General features: G+C 44.4%; 1 protein-coding gene across 9 annotated transcripts in view; it reads left to right on the top strand.

The window, feature by feature from the left end:
* LOC306942746 (regulator of G-protein signaling 6-like) overlaps positions 1 to 18,085 on the top strand; it is a 133,420-nt gene that overhangs the window by 15,822 nt on the left and 99,513 nt on the right. For all 9 annotated transcript variants that reach the window (XM_079528791.1, XM_079528798.1, XM_079528796.1 and 6 more), the window contains exon 5: positions 7,588 to 7,740. In XM_079528791.1, coding sequence (XP_079384917.1) covers positions 7,609 to 7,740 — 132 coding nt within the window. In that variant the 5' untranslated portion in view covers positions 7,588 to 7,608. The remainder of the gene's footprint in view (positions 1 to 7,587; positions 7,741 to 18,085) is intronic.

The raw sequence follows: 18,085 nt of genomic DNA, 5'->3' as shown, positions 1-18,085 counted from the left end.
CTCTAAAGCCCCAGCCACATAGATAGAGATCGCTCTCTCTTGTTATTACAGTAACAGGTGAGCGACCCAGACGCTGTGTTATAACCTCATTTCATCCTGTTCCTGGCAGATTTATTCTCCCTGCAACAAGCTGTCTTGTGTGTGTGTGAGTGCGTGTGCGTGCGTGTGTGCGTGCGTGTGCGTGCGCGCGTGTGTGTGTGTGTGTGTGTGTGTGCGTGTGCGCTCAAAAAATAATTTATGAATGTGTCAAACGTGTGTAATCCCTTTCTGCCGCCCGCTCTCTGCGCGATTAGAGAGCTAACAAATGGTTTAACCCATTTAATACACAGGGGCACTCAATCAAACTGCAAAGGGCAGTGAGGGGGGTTGGGAGGGGGCAGCTTGTATCGCCTGGCTGTGAACGTAGGTTATGGAAATCCTTAGTTAAGCAGAATTAATTCTCCTGGAGAGAGAGAGAGACTCGGTGAAATCATCAGCGACAACTGCGAGCTCTGAGAGCATACGGATGTAACCAAATGGACCCGAAAGGGTCCATTTGGTTACGTCCGTATGCTCTCAGAGCTGAAAGAGGGAGAGAGAGAGTGAGTGATAGAGTGTGTGGTGGAGGTAGGATAGGGAGTAATCTCTTAACGGTGTAGCTCTGAAAGGCTTACGTCCGGTGGACGCGTAGCAGAGCGGTGTGATGCGATGCGATGCAGGGGCGACCCATCTCATCACTGGGCCTAATGGACACCCAGCGCTTCCTCCTAGATTACATCAGACACACACCCGTACACGCACGCACGCACAAACAAACACACACACAATGTGCAACTGCTAACTGTGTACGTAGTTACGGCTATACGTTGATCGAAACAACTCAATTTAATTGATTCAAATAATAATAATAAATACGTCTAATAAAACCATTGATTATTAATTCATGATTGTATGCATGTCATTATTGGCAAAAGGTAAACAAACAAAAATGTGATAATGGCACATCTACAATATCACGAGCCTGATATTTGCATTTCATTCATTAGTATTCGATAGGATAATTGCGAAGTAAACAACCAATAGTTGCAGACCCTACCCACTGCACACATGCATTTGCAACCCATACCTGCACACACAAACACGCGCATTGCGCGCACGCACACACGTGGCGTCTTACACAACACTCTTAAAAAGTCAATATACCAGCCCAGTGGGTCCTCATGCAATCAGTGATGTTAAGTAACTAAGTACATTTACTCAAGTACTACATTAAATACAATTTTGAGGTACTTGTACTTCTAAGTACAGTAAGTACTATGTATGTCCATTTCTTGATACTGTCATACATCTACTCCACTACTGTACGTCTCAGAGGAGGTGAATGTTGTACGTTTTACTCCATTGCAATTAGTTGACAGCTTTAGCTACTAGTTACTTTGCAGATGTAGATTACTAATCAATAGAAAACTAATTGTTTTTTAAAATAGGCGATCTACAAGCTCACGGCACGTCGCGGTATGTAGATCGTCGATTTTCGAATTGCTGAAGAGTAAAACAGGACTTAAGTGGTTATTGAACTAATAGTCAATAATGAATCGTCCAACAGGATATTTATGATTCTGAAATGGGACATTGTGCATAATGACCTATACTTATACCTATACTTTTGCTACGCTTTTAAGTAGGACTATATTAGAATTCACAGCTTTTTACTACTGAGTATACAGAGTAATTTCTACATTGTGGTATTGACCCAAAAATCGGTGGAGTACTTCTTCCACCACTCTGTGTGTGTGTGTGTGTGTGTGTGTGTGTGTGGGTGCGTGCGTGCGTGCGTGCTTGCGTGCGTGCGTGCGTGCGTGCGTGTGTGCGTGCGTGCGTGCGCCAGCCAGCCATCACTGCTGCCAAAAGAGCACTGACTCATCATCAACATATTGACTATCTATACAGTAGCAGGCTAATCTACAGCCGCTACCTCTATGCACACACACAGTCTCTTAGAGCTACCTCTATGCACACACACAGTCTCTTAGAGCTACCCCTATGCACACACACAGTCTCTTAGAGCTACCCCTATGCACACACACAGTCTCTTAGAGCTACCTCTATGCACACACACAGTCTCTTAGAGCTACCTCTATGCACACACACAGTCTCTTAGAGCTACCTCTATGCACACACACAGTCTCTTAGAGCTACCTCTATGCACTGACACAGTCTCTTAGAGCTACCCCTATGCACACACACAGTCTCTTAGAGCTACCTCTATGCACACACACAGTCTCTTAGAGCTACCCCTATGCACACACACAGTCTCTTAGAGCTACCCCTATGCACACACACAGTCTCTTAGAGCTACCTCTATGCACACACACAGTCTCTTAGAGCTACCTCTATGCACACACACAGTCTCTTAGAGCTACCTCTATGCACACACACAGTCTCTTAGAGCTACCTCTATGCACACACACAGTCTCTTAGAGCTACCCCTATGCACACACACAGTCTCTTAGAGCTACCCCTATGCACACACACAGTCTCTTAGAGCTACCCCTATGCACACACACACAGTCTCTTAGAGCTACCCCTATGCACACACACAGTCTCTTAGAGCTACCCCTATGCACACACAGGGCTCCATTTTCGTCACCGCTAAACCCCTTATCCCTAAACGGCTTTGCCTTTTTCTACTATTTTGTGAAACATTTTTGAATAGTTAAAATGGCCAGTCTACAAGCTCACAATGTGTCAATGTAGATTGGCTAGTTGAACTATTCAAAAATGTTTTTCAAAATAGTAAAAAAAAAAAAAGGCAAAGAAGTTTAGGGATATGGGGTTTAGCGGTGACGTAAATGGAGCCCACAGTCTCTTATAGCTACCCCTATGCACTATGCACACACAGTCTCTTAGAGCTACCCCTATGCACTATGCACACACAGTCTCTTAGAGCTACCCCTATGCACTATGCACACACAGTCTCTTAGAGCTACCCCTATGCACTATGCACACACAGTCTCTTAGAGCTACCCCTATGCACTATGCACACACAGGGCAGTATTATGCGTGTCTTAAGTACCAGGTCTTATTACTTAAAGGACCATTTCACCACTTTTCAACTTCTCTTCCTATAATTGGTCCTAACTAATGTTCATGATAAAATACCACAATTTTTTCCTACTCAGTCTGTGTCTCATAGGAAGGCTGTGGGCAGTTCAGAAACCCCTCCACCAGTGACATCATCGATGGTGAATCAAAGCTAATAGAAACGGCAGGCTTTCTTTTCCTGTAAAGTTGCAATGCAAAAGTTGAAGCCATCGTTCTCACGATAATACAAATCTAAATATATTTTAAAACAAATCTTGTTTAAAAAAAATCTGCCTAATGATCATGGTCACTGGTGGACGGGTGTCCGAACTGCCCAAAACCCTCCTATGAGACACAGACTGAGTAGGAAAAAAATGGTGGTGTTTTATCATGAACATTAGTGAGGACCAATTATATGAAGAGATGTTGAAAAGTGGTGAAGTGGTCCTTTAACTTAAGACCTGGAGGCGTGATCAATGCCATTTGGCTATTCTGAGTGGCCAAACAGCATTGACCACACCTCCAGGTCTTAAGTTAAGTCATAATACTGCCCACAGTCTCTTAGAGCTACCCCTATGCACTATGCACACACAGGGCTCCATTTTTGTCTCATCTTCCTAAAGCCACTATTTGGGGATTTAGGAGTGGGGAAAGGGTGTTCCCCCACTAAAGTTGGTATTTTGGTTACCTGTCTAAATCCCTTAAACACCTCCGTTACCCGTTATATTATGCATAGGTGTGGTTTGGGCGTTACACAATTAGACCAATCACCAGTCCACGTCACATTGCCTTTAATAGATCCCTTATGCGTTGCCCGTTAGTGCTATATTGCTTCATAGCCTCAGCCCGTTGCTGCCTCACTTGTGCTGCACCCCCCGCCCCCCGTGACGTTCTTTTTTTTTCCACACGCAAAGAGCCAAGAACACTTGTCTTTTCATTGAGTCACAACTCGCTCAAATCTAGCCCATTTTTTTAATTTCAAAGTTCTATGTAAACTACGAGGGCTTTCATTTTGTATATAGATCGTGTGTGTAGATCGTCTCTACGGAACGGTATGAAGCGAAAAGGAAAGTTCGGCAAGTCGGATTAAACCATTTGCTGCGCTCGTGATGAACTGAAGAGCAAATGGAATCACGCACGCGGCACAAGCCGCACAATGGCTGGCAGGCTGGCACAAATGACTTCTTTGACTATACAATTATATAAACACAATGGACACAAGGAAGTGGCAGGCACTCACTTCAGCTGATTATAGGAAAATAGCAATTTAGGGGAAAGCGTGCCAACACGCCCATGACCACACCTCTAGGCGCAAATACCGGTGTTGGCTAAAAAGATAGCGGGTGATGCTGGACGAAAATACCATTAAGGGACAGAGAAAGCTCCTACTGTATATTCGTAATCTTCGGGCAGCGGCTGAATTGCGGGCCGCGCTGCAGGTAAAGGATGCGACAAAATTGGAGCCCACAGTCTCTTAGAGCTACCCCTATATGCACTATGCACACACAGTCTCTTAGAGCTACCCCTATGCACTATGCACACACAGTCTCTTAGAGCTTATTATATGGTTGCTCATTTGACTCATTTCCATATTCTAAACTTTTTCCCCCCGGGAAATTAATTAACGCCCTACCTGATCATACTACGTACAGCGCCACACGAAAGCGTCAGAAGTACACTGTAGCTGATCGATATGTACAAGCTCAAACTCATTTTGAGCTTGTATCTGCTACTTTTTCTATTTTTATCATTTGAATCCTGAAAGGTTAGTTAGTTTTGGACATGGGTCTGCTGTATGAGGCTTCCACCCCGACAGAGACAAAGGTTAGTTAGTTTTGGACATCGGTCTGCTGTATGAGGCTTCCAGCCTTCCACCCCGACAGAGACAAAGGTTAGTTAGTTTTGGACATCGGTCTGCTGTATGAGGCTTCCACCCCGACAGAGACAAAGGTTAGTTAGTTTTGGACATGGGTCTGCTGTATGAGGCTTCCACCCCGACAGAGACAAAGGTTAGTTAGTTTTGGACATCGGTCTGCTGTATGAGGCTTCCACCCCGACAGAGACAAAGGTTAGTTAGTTTTGGACATCAGTCTGCTGTATGAGGCTTCCACCCCGACAGAGACAACAAGGTTAGTTAGTTTTGGACATGGGTCTGCTGTATGAGGCTTCCACCCCGACAGAGACAAAGGTTACTTAGTTTTGGACATGGGTCTGCTGTATGAGGCTTCCACCCCGACAGAGACAAAGGTTAGTTAGTTTTGGACATGGGTCTGCTGTATGAGGCTTCCACCCCGACAGAGACATGGGTCTGCTGTATGAGGCTTCCACCCCGACAGAGACAACAGGTTAGTTCGTTTTGGACATCAGTCTGCTGTATGAGGCTTCCACCCCGACAGAGACAACAAGCAGCTTGTTTTTTTTATCTCCTGGTCGTTTGTAAATATCGGTGCTTGCAGGCTTTTTTGGGGGCTCGTTTCTAAGTGTAGTTGCTTGGCTCTCAAACATTTTCATGTGCAATACAAGATTTGTGTATTTCAAAAACATTCCACATAAAATCAAGATTAGTTTTTTGTTGAAAATAGCTGATTTACGAAGTCACAACACGCTGTGTGTGTGTGTGTGTGTGTGTGTGTGTGTGTGTGTGTGTGTGTGTGTGTGTGTGTGTGTGTGTGTGTGTGTGTGTGTGTGTGTGTGTGTGTGTGTGTGTGTGTGTGTGTGTGTGTGTGTGTGTGTGTGTGTGTGTGTGTGTGTGTGGTGTTAAAGGAGCACTATGTAACTTTTATGAACGTGTGTGTCTCACCTAGACACACGTGTGTGCGTGCTCATGTGGCTTATAGTCGCTTCTTTTGGGCTTGTTTTCATAGGCTTGACCGCTTGTTTCTCTGGCCAAATCTGGCATCACTTCCTCCCATTGTGCTGCGTTCATAATGGTGCTGTCCTGGCAGGCATCATGGCTGGCCTAGCCAGGCCTGGCACGTCGCCTTAAGCTCTGAGCTGTGTTGTGTTTGTTGTGGAGTCACTGTGGTGGATGAAGATTGTATTTGATTTATTATTATTATCTTTTACATAGCCACTTAAACCCTGTTATTGTGGAGAAAGCTTTCGCCGAAAAGAGCTGATCGACAAGCCTTGATTAAAAAAGTACCTGTGTGGAACAACCATGGCATGTTTGTAATGACAACTAATAACACATGACATGCTGTCTGCTGGGGAAACTGGACCACATTTCTGCCAAATATACCCCATGGCAAGTCATTTGGGCCTATAAGTAGGACAATGAGCCCGTATGTTATTTAGTTTGGAGCTGTCCTTTAAGCACTTAAACCCCAGTATCCATATTGTGTTCAGCTTTGGCTGAAAAATAGCAGATGGACAAGCTCACAACGTCGGTGTAGCGACATGTTTACATGTGATCTTGTCGATCGGCCATTTTCAGCCAAAGCGGCAGAAAACTCAAAACGCACTAGCATGGAGCCCTGACAGACTCCTCTCAACCATAACGGAGTTGAAATGGTTAAGTAGCCTTCATGTACGGTACATGAGTACAGTTGGGTGCCACCGATATTGACCCTTATCATTTGACCCATTTAGGCCTGACCTCAAAATTTAAAAAAATCCTTCTAAATCCTCCAGTTTTCTGAAATAAATATTTTCATGATTTTTCAAAAATAGCAGACCTACAAGCTCGTAGCGCGCCACTCGGTGGCGCGCTATGAGCTTGTAGATCTGCTATTTTTCAATAGCTAAATTATAACATAATGTTTAAAACACCAAAAGGGGTTCCCGCCCAAAATGGGTTAACTGTCCTTTTGCGCAGATCACGCAAACCTCAGCAAAAAGAAAAGGACAATATCGATGGCCTTCAACTGTATGTATAGCCTTCATGTACGGTACACGAGTATAATGTATATACTGTATAGCCTTCATGTATAGGTACATAAGTAATTGTAAATGTATAGTTTATCTTCCTCCACTACTGGAGGATTTGACTGTGTGCTCTGTCTGTCTGTGTGCAACAACCTACTTGATATTCACCTAGCTCTGGCACATCTGACTGCCTGGGAGCTCAGTCTCCCTTATCTGTCCACAGACATACAGCCATGCAGGCCAATCCCTTCTTAGTCAGATCCCAACGCTTTTTTTTTTGGACGGGGCTGCAGGAATGTCACACAAATAACGGCCTAAATTTATGCTCCGTCACGCGACGGTGTGTCAAACAGCAGAGCTACAAGCTCACGACGCGCGGCGTGCGCTGCGCGTCGTGAGCTTGCAGGTCTGCTGTTTTCGGGAAGTGAAAGTGCGAAAGTGTAGCTTAACGGCTTGGAACCGAGAGAAGGGGAACGAGAGAGGGAAGGAAAAAGCGGGCAAAGTCAGAACGGCATTGGATTCTTATCAAATAATGACTAAATAATATTTGCCTCCACCACCAGTCTGATGATGAATGGGATTCATGCTTCATGAGTAGTGTTGTTTGGGTGCGTTAACTGACTGACTGAGTTTTTTGTTATGTCGGTTTCTCTGCAGTCATACTGAGCAAAAAGAAACATGGCGGAGGGCTCCAAGGACCAGGGCACTGTGGTGATGGGTACTGCCACCTCCCCCACCACCCCAACCCCCACCACCATCACTATCACCGACCCAGAGGAGGACTCGCCCAATATGATCGTCTACAGAAAGGTAAGTAAAGCCCCTCCCCACTGCACCCAAGCACGCACGCACGCACACACACACACACACACACACACACACACACACACACACACACACACACACACACACACACACACACACACACACACACACACACACACACACACACACACACACAGGGTTACTGGCAGATAATGACCAGTATATTTGTCTCACAGTTCCCAGGGATTCACTGTCAAATCCAGTTGTCTGGGAACCTCTGTTCTGGTAGCTTTTGTAGAATGCACATCTCTCTCTCTCTCTCTCTCTCTCTCTCTCTCTCTCTCTCTCTCTCTCTCTCTCCCTCTCTCTGTTTCTCTCTGTCTCTTTCTCTCTCTCTCTCTCCCTCTCTCTGTTTCTCTCTGTCTCTCCCCCCTCCTCTATGGGACCCCCCCCCCCAGCTCTAGTCAGTGGTCTTGAGCCAGCTAAAGTTTCAATAAGCTCTCATCAATCCTGTCCAGAGAGAGAGAGCGTGAGAGAGAGTGAGAGAGGTCCTTCACTGTCAAGGGCAATTACATCGCCCCCCACATGGCACTTCACTCCCAACAGTGGTCCTTTGATTGGAGAGGGTGGGCGGCTATTGGTGCCTAATTAGGGTTGTGTGTGTGTGTGTGTGTGTGTGTGTGTGTGTGTGTGTGTGTGTGTGTGTGTGTGTGTGTGTGTGTGTGTGTGTGTGTGTGTGTGTGTGTGTGTGTGTGTGTGTGTGTGTGTGTGTGTGTGTGTGTGTGTGTGTGTGTGTGTGTGTGTGTGTGTGTGGTGAGGAAACGTCCAATAAGCAGTGGTGGAAAGTAACTAAGTATGTTGTTTACTCGAGTATCGTGCTTAACCACTTGAACCCCATATGGTGGAGTGGAGTCCCTCAGGGCTGTTTTTTTTATTTTTTTATTTTTTTTAACTTGAGTCCAGTATTAAAACTTTTCAAAACGTTATACTTTTAAAGATTTTAACAAATTCTGAAAAGGGACATTCTTCATGAGTACATTTACTGTTGGTATTCTTATTTTGATGCTAATACCTCTGTACTTTTACTCAAGTACAATTTTGAACACGGGACTTTTCATATTTCTACACTGGGGATCTTCCTACTTCCTCCACCACAAAGAAAAATAGCCTTATTCCGCCCCCCCCACACTCTGCTGTTTAAAAGTAAACGGTGAACACTCCATAGCCCACAGATGACAGATAACGTCCTCTTGTCACACATATACCTGTGCTGATTGTTGACTGTCTGTGGCTTCAATGCTGTACCGTCCATTCTAACATTGCTGTGAAATGGAGCGGCGCCGTGCAATTCGCAGGGCGACAGCTCAGTTTTAATGCATTTCTGTTGTTGGAGTGAATGTTTTCAGTCCCCGGTGAGAGATAAAGTGTCAGATTCTATTATAATATGTAGGCCTTGGTAACTATACAGAGAAACTAGGGGAAATTCATATTTGCTCTGAGAATGACTATAGGCCCTACACTTAGCTACATACCAAAAATAGCCGATCTACAAGAATCTGGGGTAATGCATTTATATTAGCTCTGATAATGACCATAATATCTGCTGTCGTACAGAAACCAGCTAACTCCATTTGTCAATTACGAATGGAGGAGGGGGTTGGAGTTAGTTAGTTATTCTTTTAACCAGCACAGAGACATAAAGGGTGTTGTTCAATAGCATTGATTTATGAAAAAATAAAAATGGAGTTAGCTGATTTAAGTAAGCGAATACAACATGGCACCACTTTTCCATTGATCTCAATGGACGCAGCTTGTTCTATTCGGTTTTGAATGCTATTCTCAGGCTTCAGAATCTGAATTTTTGCCAGGTGCTTGAAAAGCGACTGGACTACATTTCCTGCTTCTCTACTAGTGACCGTAAAGACGACCTTAGTAGGCACTTTTTCATGATTTGCTGCCCTAGGCTGCCTTTAAGCCAATGGGAGACTTACCCATAAAACCCATAGTCTGAAGGGCTGCTGTTGTGTAAGGGTATTCCAAAATAATATGAAAACGCAAGTGAGAAGTGGACCGCGAGTGGCAACAGAAGCTAATGTTATGAGCTAACTGTAACTGCAGAGCTTGCTGCACCTGGCAGTTATGACTGAGTCATTCGTGTTTTATTGTCACTTCCATAATACAGGGGTTCTCAACCCGTGGGTCGCGACCCCTCGGGGGGTGTCGCCAAATTATTTTAGGGGGTCCCCAAATTATAAAAAAAAAAAAAAAAAGATTTTTTATTTTTATTTTTTTTTCACGATTTAAAAAAAATAGCAGACCTACAAGCTCGTAGCGCGCCACTCGGTGGCGCGCTATGAGCTTGTAGATCTGCTATTTTTAAATAGCTAAATTATAACAATGCTTAAAACACCAAAAGGGGTTCCCGCCCAAAATGGGTTAAGGTTATTGTAGCAGTCAATTTATATTGGGGGTCGGGAGGGGGCGGGGCGGGGGTCCCGAGACATTGCCAAAGCATTTCCGGGGGTCCCCGGCCAAAAACGTTGAGAACCCCTGCCATAATACACACTCGGCAATACATGGGAGCAATATGCCGTTCTACAGCAACTCGTGGTGCTCGTCACGCGGCTCGATACCAGGAAGAACGTGTCACGCGTCCTGCAGTTGGCAACGCACATTGTCCTAGAAGTGCACAAGGGGATTTTGGAGTCTCTGGTTGTGTCTGGCAGGAATCCGCAGGGCTTTGACAGGAAATCTCTGCTGCTCGGCCAAGACTTGTTGCCAGGCGCTCGGGTGTCGCAGTGGTTAAAGTGCCTGCCTATAGTGCCTACCACCACGGAGCTTGGGGGTTCGAATCCACTGCACTGCATCCGGCTTTCATTGTCGTGCCTTTACGCGAACACAATTGGCCCGTGTTCGGGGGAGGGAAGCCGGGCGGGGTGGGTGATAATATAGTCGCTGCACGTACCCTTATGGGCTGGGGCGGCCGCGGCACCTGGGAGTGTTGAGCAGGGCTTCATGCAGGAACATATCAATTTGGCGGGTCAGTTGGCACGAAAATGTTTGAGAGCCACTGGGCTGGACTGCCAGCATGGGTGGGGGTGATGTGGGGGGGGGGGGGGGGTCTTTTGGGGGTTGAGCCAGTAGGGGCAGCCCAGTAACAAGACTACACAGGAGTGTGAAGGGAATTCAGGGTAGAAAGGGGGGAATTGGCAACACTAAAATTAGAGCATTTCTCCTGGTACCTATTCATCTTCTCAGGAAAGAAAGCCTGCCACCCAACATAGATATGAGATATAATACACCTTGTCAAATATTGCTGTGTAATGTGTAATTAAGTTAAAGTACTGCAGTACCTACTTGCTTAAAAAAATATATATACTCAAGTATTCAAAAGTGCATGCTTAAAAAACGTGACGCTGTTGCATGATACAGTTGGGAGTTAATTTACGAAAAAAACACCAAAAGTTAGAATTATATGTCCACAATGTGTCAACTAAATTCTTTTCTGCATGGTCTCGGTTGTTGTGCTCTTGTCATCAGACCGACAGGCAAGTATGCTCCAGAAACAATGCCCTGTTTTCAGACTCATTGCAACATGACGCCGGACGTATTCATCGATTGTTACAACAAAGCCCTTTATTATATAATGCTTCATGGTTTTGCCCGGGGCCAATGCATTTATAGAAGGGTAGTTATCACTTGTGCAAAGGATGCTGCCGGAGGGGAATGTTCATAATTGCATAAATGTTTATAGCCAGTGACTGCAAACAGATGGTGGATCTGTGAGAGTGACAGGATGTTACTTTCCACCCTTCTGCTTTGAACGTGGGATATTGTGTAATTCAGTGATTCTCACTTTTTCACATCAAGGACAAGATGTACAAGTAGAAATATAGTTCAGTCACTTCGTGCCATGCTGGGAGCTTTTAGCTCTGCTAATTATACCCCCCTCCGATTGATTTATTCGTATTTCGATTTATTTGTATTTTGACCTGTACATAGTTATCATGTTTTTGAGATATCTTGATTATTATCTTGATTATTACCAGGCCGAAGGCATGGGGAGAGAGTATGTTTTGTTGTTATTGTTGTGTTGTGAATGAATGCATGCAACCCGAATGGAAACAAGACCGCAAGGTCTTCGGTGCTTTCCTTTTGGACCAATGTGCTTTGACTGTACCATGTAAGAAATCAACTCTGGGAGCTGTTGGGAGGTCGGTCCCTATAAAGGCTAACAAAACAACAGCAAAAAAATAAAAGAAGCAAAACAAAAAGTGGTTAAATTGATTGTGTTGCTACATTAACTATAATTGTACTGGGAACCCACTGTTCTAAAAGAACAGAAAAAAAAGATAGCCTTGCCAACAACAACATGCACAAAACATCTATGAATAAGGAATAAATACTATGGAAAAGGACAGAATATAATGGGCACAACATACAACGGCCTTCATCCTCCCAAAGTTATGTTTTATTTGGTGTAGCTACAACGGATCGACCTGGATGGTCTAAATCAGTGGTTTTCAACCAGTGGTCCGGGGACCACCAGTGGTCCTTGAAGGGATTCCAGGTGGTCCCCAGCTAAATGATGGAGAGTTGGTAACCAAATGGACCCTTATATAGATCTTTAACTCTTTAACTCCCTGTGGTACCATACAGCATGGAATTGTGGGCATAGTATTTTGTTTTGGGTCTGCAAGGCTACATCTCATCAAATGGAAATATTTATTTCCCAGAAGCAAAGATTTGAGTAAATGTTTGCTTTAAAAAATATATTCAGAAATCGCAGCAGGCACAAAGTGACCCATCTGCTATTTTTGAATAGCCAAAGTACAAAATAACCATTAACGTGGTTGAAATCTAAAGTGACACAGTCACTTTCCTGCTTCGAACGTGTTAAATCCTGTTCAGATGTACGTGCGGTGCCACTATACAAGAAAGAACAATATGATCCCAATACAAAGCTTGTATGAGCAGAGCAGTCATGAAACAAAGCAACAGAAATCTGTGTAGATTTCTCTCCATATCCATTCTTCTCTGGACGTGACTATGCGAGCCAGCAAAATTGCAAAATCAAACCGCTTGAAGCTACTGTAGTGTTTTGCTCCCACAGCCTCCATCAAGCTGCTGAACTCTGAGTCTGATGCTATAAGGCTGCGTTTCACCTCTTGGCAAGCGGATAAAAACGTCACACGTGAACGAGGGAGGCTGCTGGCAAAGCAGACGTGAACGACGCATCGACTAAAAATACAGTTTTAGCCCGTACTAGCACTTGACCTAGTTTATGATGACGACCATGCAAAAACACAGTGGTCATTTCATGTATTTGTTACTTTGTTGCTTGTTTTTTCTTGACAGATTATTATTTTTGATAGTATTGTTGTCTCCACCAGGCCGAAGGCATGGGGAGAGAGTTTGTTTTGCACTCTGTCCGTCCGTGTGTCCGTGTGTCCGTCCGTCCGTCCGTCTGTGAACAGCTAATCTCTGGCACCGTTAACCCGGTCGATGCCAAATTTTGCACACACACTCCCTGGATGCCAACGATGAACCTCTGCCCCAGAATCTCCAGAGCGGCCTGTTATAGCGCCACCAGGAGGCTGCTTTGTGCAAAACAAGTTTTTGGACAGTACACCTACAGATTTTGTCTAAACATCACACAAATTGGTACACAGTCTCTCTACAGCCATTCAACGAAACACGTCTTTCAGATTTCTCAGACTCCATCCTGATTGGCTAAGATTGGCTTCCAAAGTTCGCAGGAGTGCTCCGTTTCAAACAAAATGCTGCAAATCATGAACACATCGTGTGATTTCCGTGAAATTGTGCACGCACATTCCCACTAGGCCGAGGAAGAAATGCCACGTGAACATTTTCAACTCAGCCTCATGGTGGCGCTATAACTGGCCGAAAAGTGTTTTTACCTGCATGGATCTGTGGATAACTTTGTATGCCAACTCCCTAGAGGCCAAGGAAAAACCTTTGCCTGGAATTCTTCACATCTGCTCTTTATAGCGCCACCAGGAGGCCGACATATGTAAAACACATTTCACACAAATCAGTACACATGCTCTCCATAGTCATGTGATCAAGACGGGTTTGTTTGATTTCTCATAATCCACCCTCATTGGCTACGATTGGCTTCTAAACTTTTCAGGAGTAGCCCGCTTTATACCCGTTTTGTACAAATCGCCACAACTACTCAACGCAGCGTCCGATTGCGGTGAAACTGTGCATGCATATGCATAGCATAGCCGAGTCACACACACACACACTTTTATATTGCTCCTAAACATTTTGCCAAACATCACACACACTCCTATCCTCCTGGTGGAGACCTGTGCCCAGAAGGGCACTTTTTCTAGTTTAAGACTGATGATCCTAGTTTACTGAGTAGTCACTGACTACTACATACTGTCTCTCTGCGTTTGATGTTTGTGTGTTAACCTTGCTTATTGCCACTCAGTACATGCCTACATTGAAATGCTTTTTTAACCTTTATTTAACCAGTAAAAACACATTGAGACTGCGTCTCTTTTTCAAGTGGGAACTGGCCATGCGGCAGAATACATAATTACACTTTCAACGCTACATTGTGATTGTCAAGTTATACAGCCAAATAATAAATCCATGAAAAATACCTCCAGAAGCCTATACAATATATACAACAATACTCCAAAATAGTACACTAACAATAACCGGGTACACGGAATTTTGCACACAAATACACAAGTACATTTATGGACGGGAACCAAAAAACAAGAAATATATGAGCATATGAGAAGGCTAGTACATATCCGAACATGTGCAGGTGTCTCAAGGGAAGTTTCAAGGCCAATTTTAATCCAGTTTGCAGGTCATTCCACGACCAGGGGCCAAAGAAAGTAAGACACTTTTTACCCCCCTCAGATTTAAAGGCTGGTACTACACACCGTAGCCAGGCATTTGATCTGAGGTTTAGACCTTTTTTTTTTACCTATAATTTAATTAAATTTGGAGGAAATTTGCATTTTCATATGGTTTATTCATCAACCCAGTCCCGGTGGTGTGTAAAGGCCTTTACCCATTATAGGGTGTGGACATATGGGGTTCCAGTGGAGTTATGATTCAGAAGGTGGAAACCTCATATGTCCAACTTTTCAGGATTCAAATTCAAAAATAGTAAACATAGCATGATCTGCAAGCTCAAAACATGTTGCTTCGTTTCACATTTTGAGCTTGAAGATCCGCTATTTTGGATTATTTTGTGTGACGCTGTAGAGTGATCAAGTACGGCACTGATTTACAAAAGATAAAATAAAAATAAATACAATATGGAGATAAGAGGTTTCCACCTGATAACAGAAACACACATTTACATCTCATCAGTGGAGGTATGAGATACATACTTATGATCATTTTGTCCAAGTCCTTCCTGGGCTTTACTTCTGGACCACTCGCTCCCCTTGTCTGTTTCCACTAAGAATGTAACGTAACGATATATCGTAAATCCAACTGGTGACAATTCAAATCGCGATTTAATCATGACCAGCAGGGGGGTCCGTAAAAAAAGACAAGAAAATTCAGGATCTGTGTCAGGAGAATTGATAAAAAAAAGTTATCAGTCAAGAAGTCATTCTAAGAAAATACATTTAAATTGTAAAAAATCGTTTCATGATTCGAATCGTATCGTGAGTTGAGTGCAGCGCACAACAACACCGGCCATGAGGGCAAAGTCTAAAAGAGGCAGAGAGAGAGGAGAGGTCTCTGGGGGGGGGGGGTGTCAGAGTGCTCGTGGCCCCTGGGCTGTGTGGGCATGGTGTGAAGGGAGACATGGTGCCTTGTTGGAGAGGGCCAGATGGCCACCAATATGCTCTGACTGCCACCAGGGAGAACACAGGGCCACCTTGGTCCCCCTCAGTCCTGGACCTCGTGTCGGCATGTGAAGAGATGACAGCCTGGTGGCGCGGGCTGCATGAGGGCTGACTGAGGGTGAGGGTGAACTGACTCATTTCATGAAGACACTTCAGCTCAGGATTAACCATTACAGTTGGGTGCCACCGATATTGTCCCTTATCATTTGACCCATTTAGGCCTGACCTCAAAATTTAAAAAAATCCTTCTAAATCCTCCAGTTTTCTGAAATAAATATTTTCACGATATTTAAAAAATAGCAGACCTACAAGCTCGTAGCGCGCCACTCGGTGGCGCGCTATGAGCTTGTAGATCTGCTATTTTTCAATAGCTAAATTATAACAATGTTTAAAACACCAAAAGGGGTTCCCGCCCAAAATGGGTTAACTGTCCTTTTGCGCAGATCACGCAAACCTCAGCAAAAAGAAAAGGACAATATCGATGGCCTCCAACTGTACCATTTATTGCAATGATATTGCATTTAGTTTGGCGGTGTGGCTCTGCTCATGTGATATTACTGATTAGCGATTACCTGTGCAACCTGATACAGAATCTGATATCACCAACCCCCAGAGCAGAGCATAAGATACGATTATTCCATGAACAACGCCAATTTACAGATTACAATATCATGATTCATATACAATCCATAGTGCAATCCAAATAATCCTCCTAAAAACTTAACTACCACAGGGAGGAGGCCGGAGTGGTGAGGGAAATTTCACACCGACAGCTGTACGAGCTGCTTTGACAACTATGCATGTAGAATGAGCAGAGAACTGAGGCTGTTTAAAAAGACAGCCTGATTTGCACTGAGGGAATGTAGCGAACGAGAATGAAGAGAGTTTGACATGGAGAGACCGCTGATTTAAAAGGAGCATGAATTAATTAACTGTTAGCAAATTAATGGGGGGGGGGGGGTGGAGCCTCCATGTCGTAATTAACTATCGCTGCGCTGGATTTATTTTTTAATCAAAATAGCTGATCTACAAGCCCACAGCGCATTGCAGCATGATGTGTTGAGAACCTGTGGATCTGCTACCCTTCAAAGCCTGCTTGAGCTCCAGGATTCATGAATCACTGACTCGTTATTTAAACCCTGCATCGTAATGCGAAGCGTTGTCGAGCTTTTCGAGAAATGTTCTTGTAGATCGGCTATTTACAAATAGTCCCATGTTTAACCATACTGTGGTTAAACTTATTTAAATGCTATAATTTAAAAAGTGGATAGTCTTAGGGTTGTACAATGCAACTTTTTGTTTAGGCAAACAAACAAAAAATTGGCTGAAAATGTTTTAACAAAGCTGGGGTCCCCCTGGAATCCCCTTCAAGGACTCCGGTTCCCCGACTACAATTTGATGAGCAGCACCGTTCTACAATCAAAAAGTAGTAGTGGCTTTGCCAACAATGTGCACAAAACAGCAACAGCTATGAATAGGGAAGAAAGGCCACCTTGGTCCCCTCCTCGGCCCGGAGCCTATGAATAGGGAAGAAAGGCCACCTTGGTCCCCTCCTCGGCCCGGAGCCGTGTCACTCTACCATTCATTGTCAATGGAAGCCAGCGACACGATGATGCAAAGATGCATCCGACGTTTGTAGTTGCTGCAACAGCTACAAATACACTGTGTAGCTTTGCATCTTTGTATGTTTTGCATCTGCCCGTGTGAACGCTGCATTGGAGCTGAGGTTGCTGCTGACTGGCCCCACTGAAGGAACAACAGGCCTTCAGTGCAGTGCTCCATGTAGAGCCAGGGTTACACCATCAGTGGTGTAAAAAGGAACTTAGTACATTTACTCAAGTTTTTTTTGTTTGTACTTTACTCCACTACAATTATTTGAAAACAAATTTTTATACATTTGAAAACTTGGGACATGGGACATTCTGCATAATGAGCTCTTTCTATGTTTGGTACTTTAAGTACATTTTGATGCCAATACTTTCGTACTTTTGTATTTACTTTTAACAGAGTATTTCCACCTTACAGTATTGATACTTTGTAAAACATTTGAGTAGCTTTTCCACCACTGGTTAGCTCCATGTAGAGTCAGGGTTGGCACCAGTGCTCCACGCCTTCATAAAGTGAAGGGTTAGCGCCAGTCCACCAACGTAACACTGACGTTTCTGAGCTGTGCCATGAGGGCAGCACTTTCTTCTTCTGCCCCTGACATGCATATTGTTTGGTAATTATTATTACTAGACCGGTACCCGGATCCATATTATGGAGATTTCTGGATCTGTCTCTCGGTGTCCCTTTATTCCTGGAGTTCTATGTCAGGCATGCCCAAATATGGAGTGTTGTGATGTCACAACAGGCCAGCTCCATATATGGACACTGGGCAGGGCACCCTGTCCAGAGCACGGGCAGAGGCCTTTTGTGGCAGTTCTGGACAACCGTGGGTCCTACCGACTTGACACCGGGCACTGCACTCCCTGTGGGGGGGGGGGGGGGGGGGGTGTGTGTCGAATTTGAAGTCGTGGGGCGAACGGTTCTCGACGTAC

Source organism: Electrona antarctica (genome assembly GCF_951216825.1).
Source record: "Electrona antarctica genome assembly, chromosome: 18".
Taxonomy (NCBI): Eukaryota; Metazoa; Chordata; class Actinopteri; order Myctophiformes; family Myctophidae; genus Electrona; species Electrona antarctica.
Note: the sequence above shows the minus strand (reverse complement) of the source record. Positions and strands in the feature narration are given on the sequence as shown.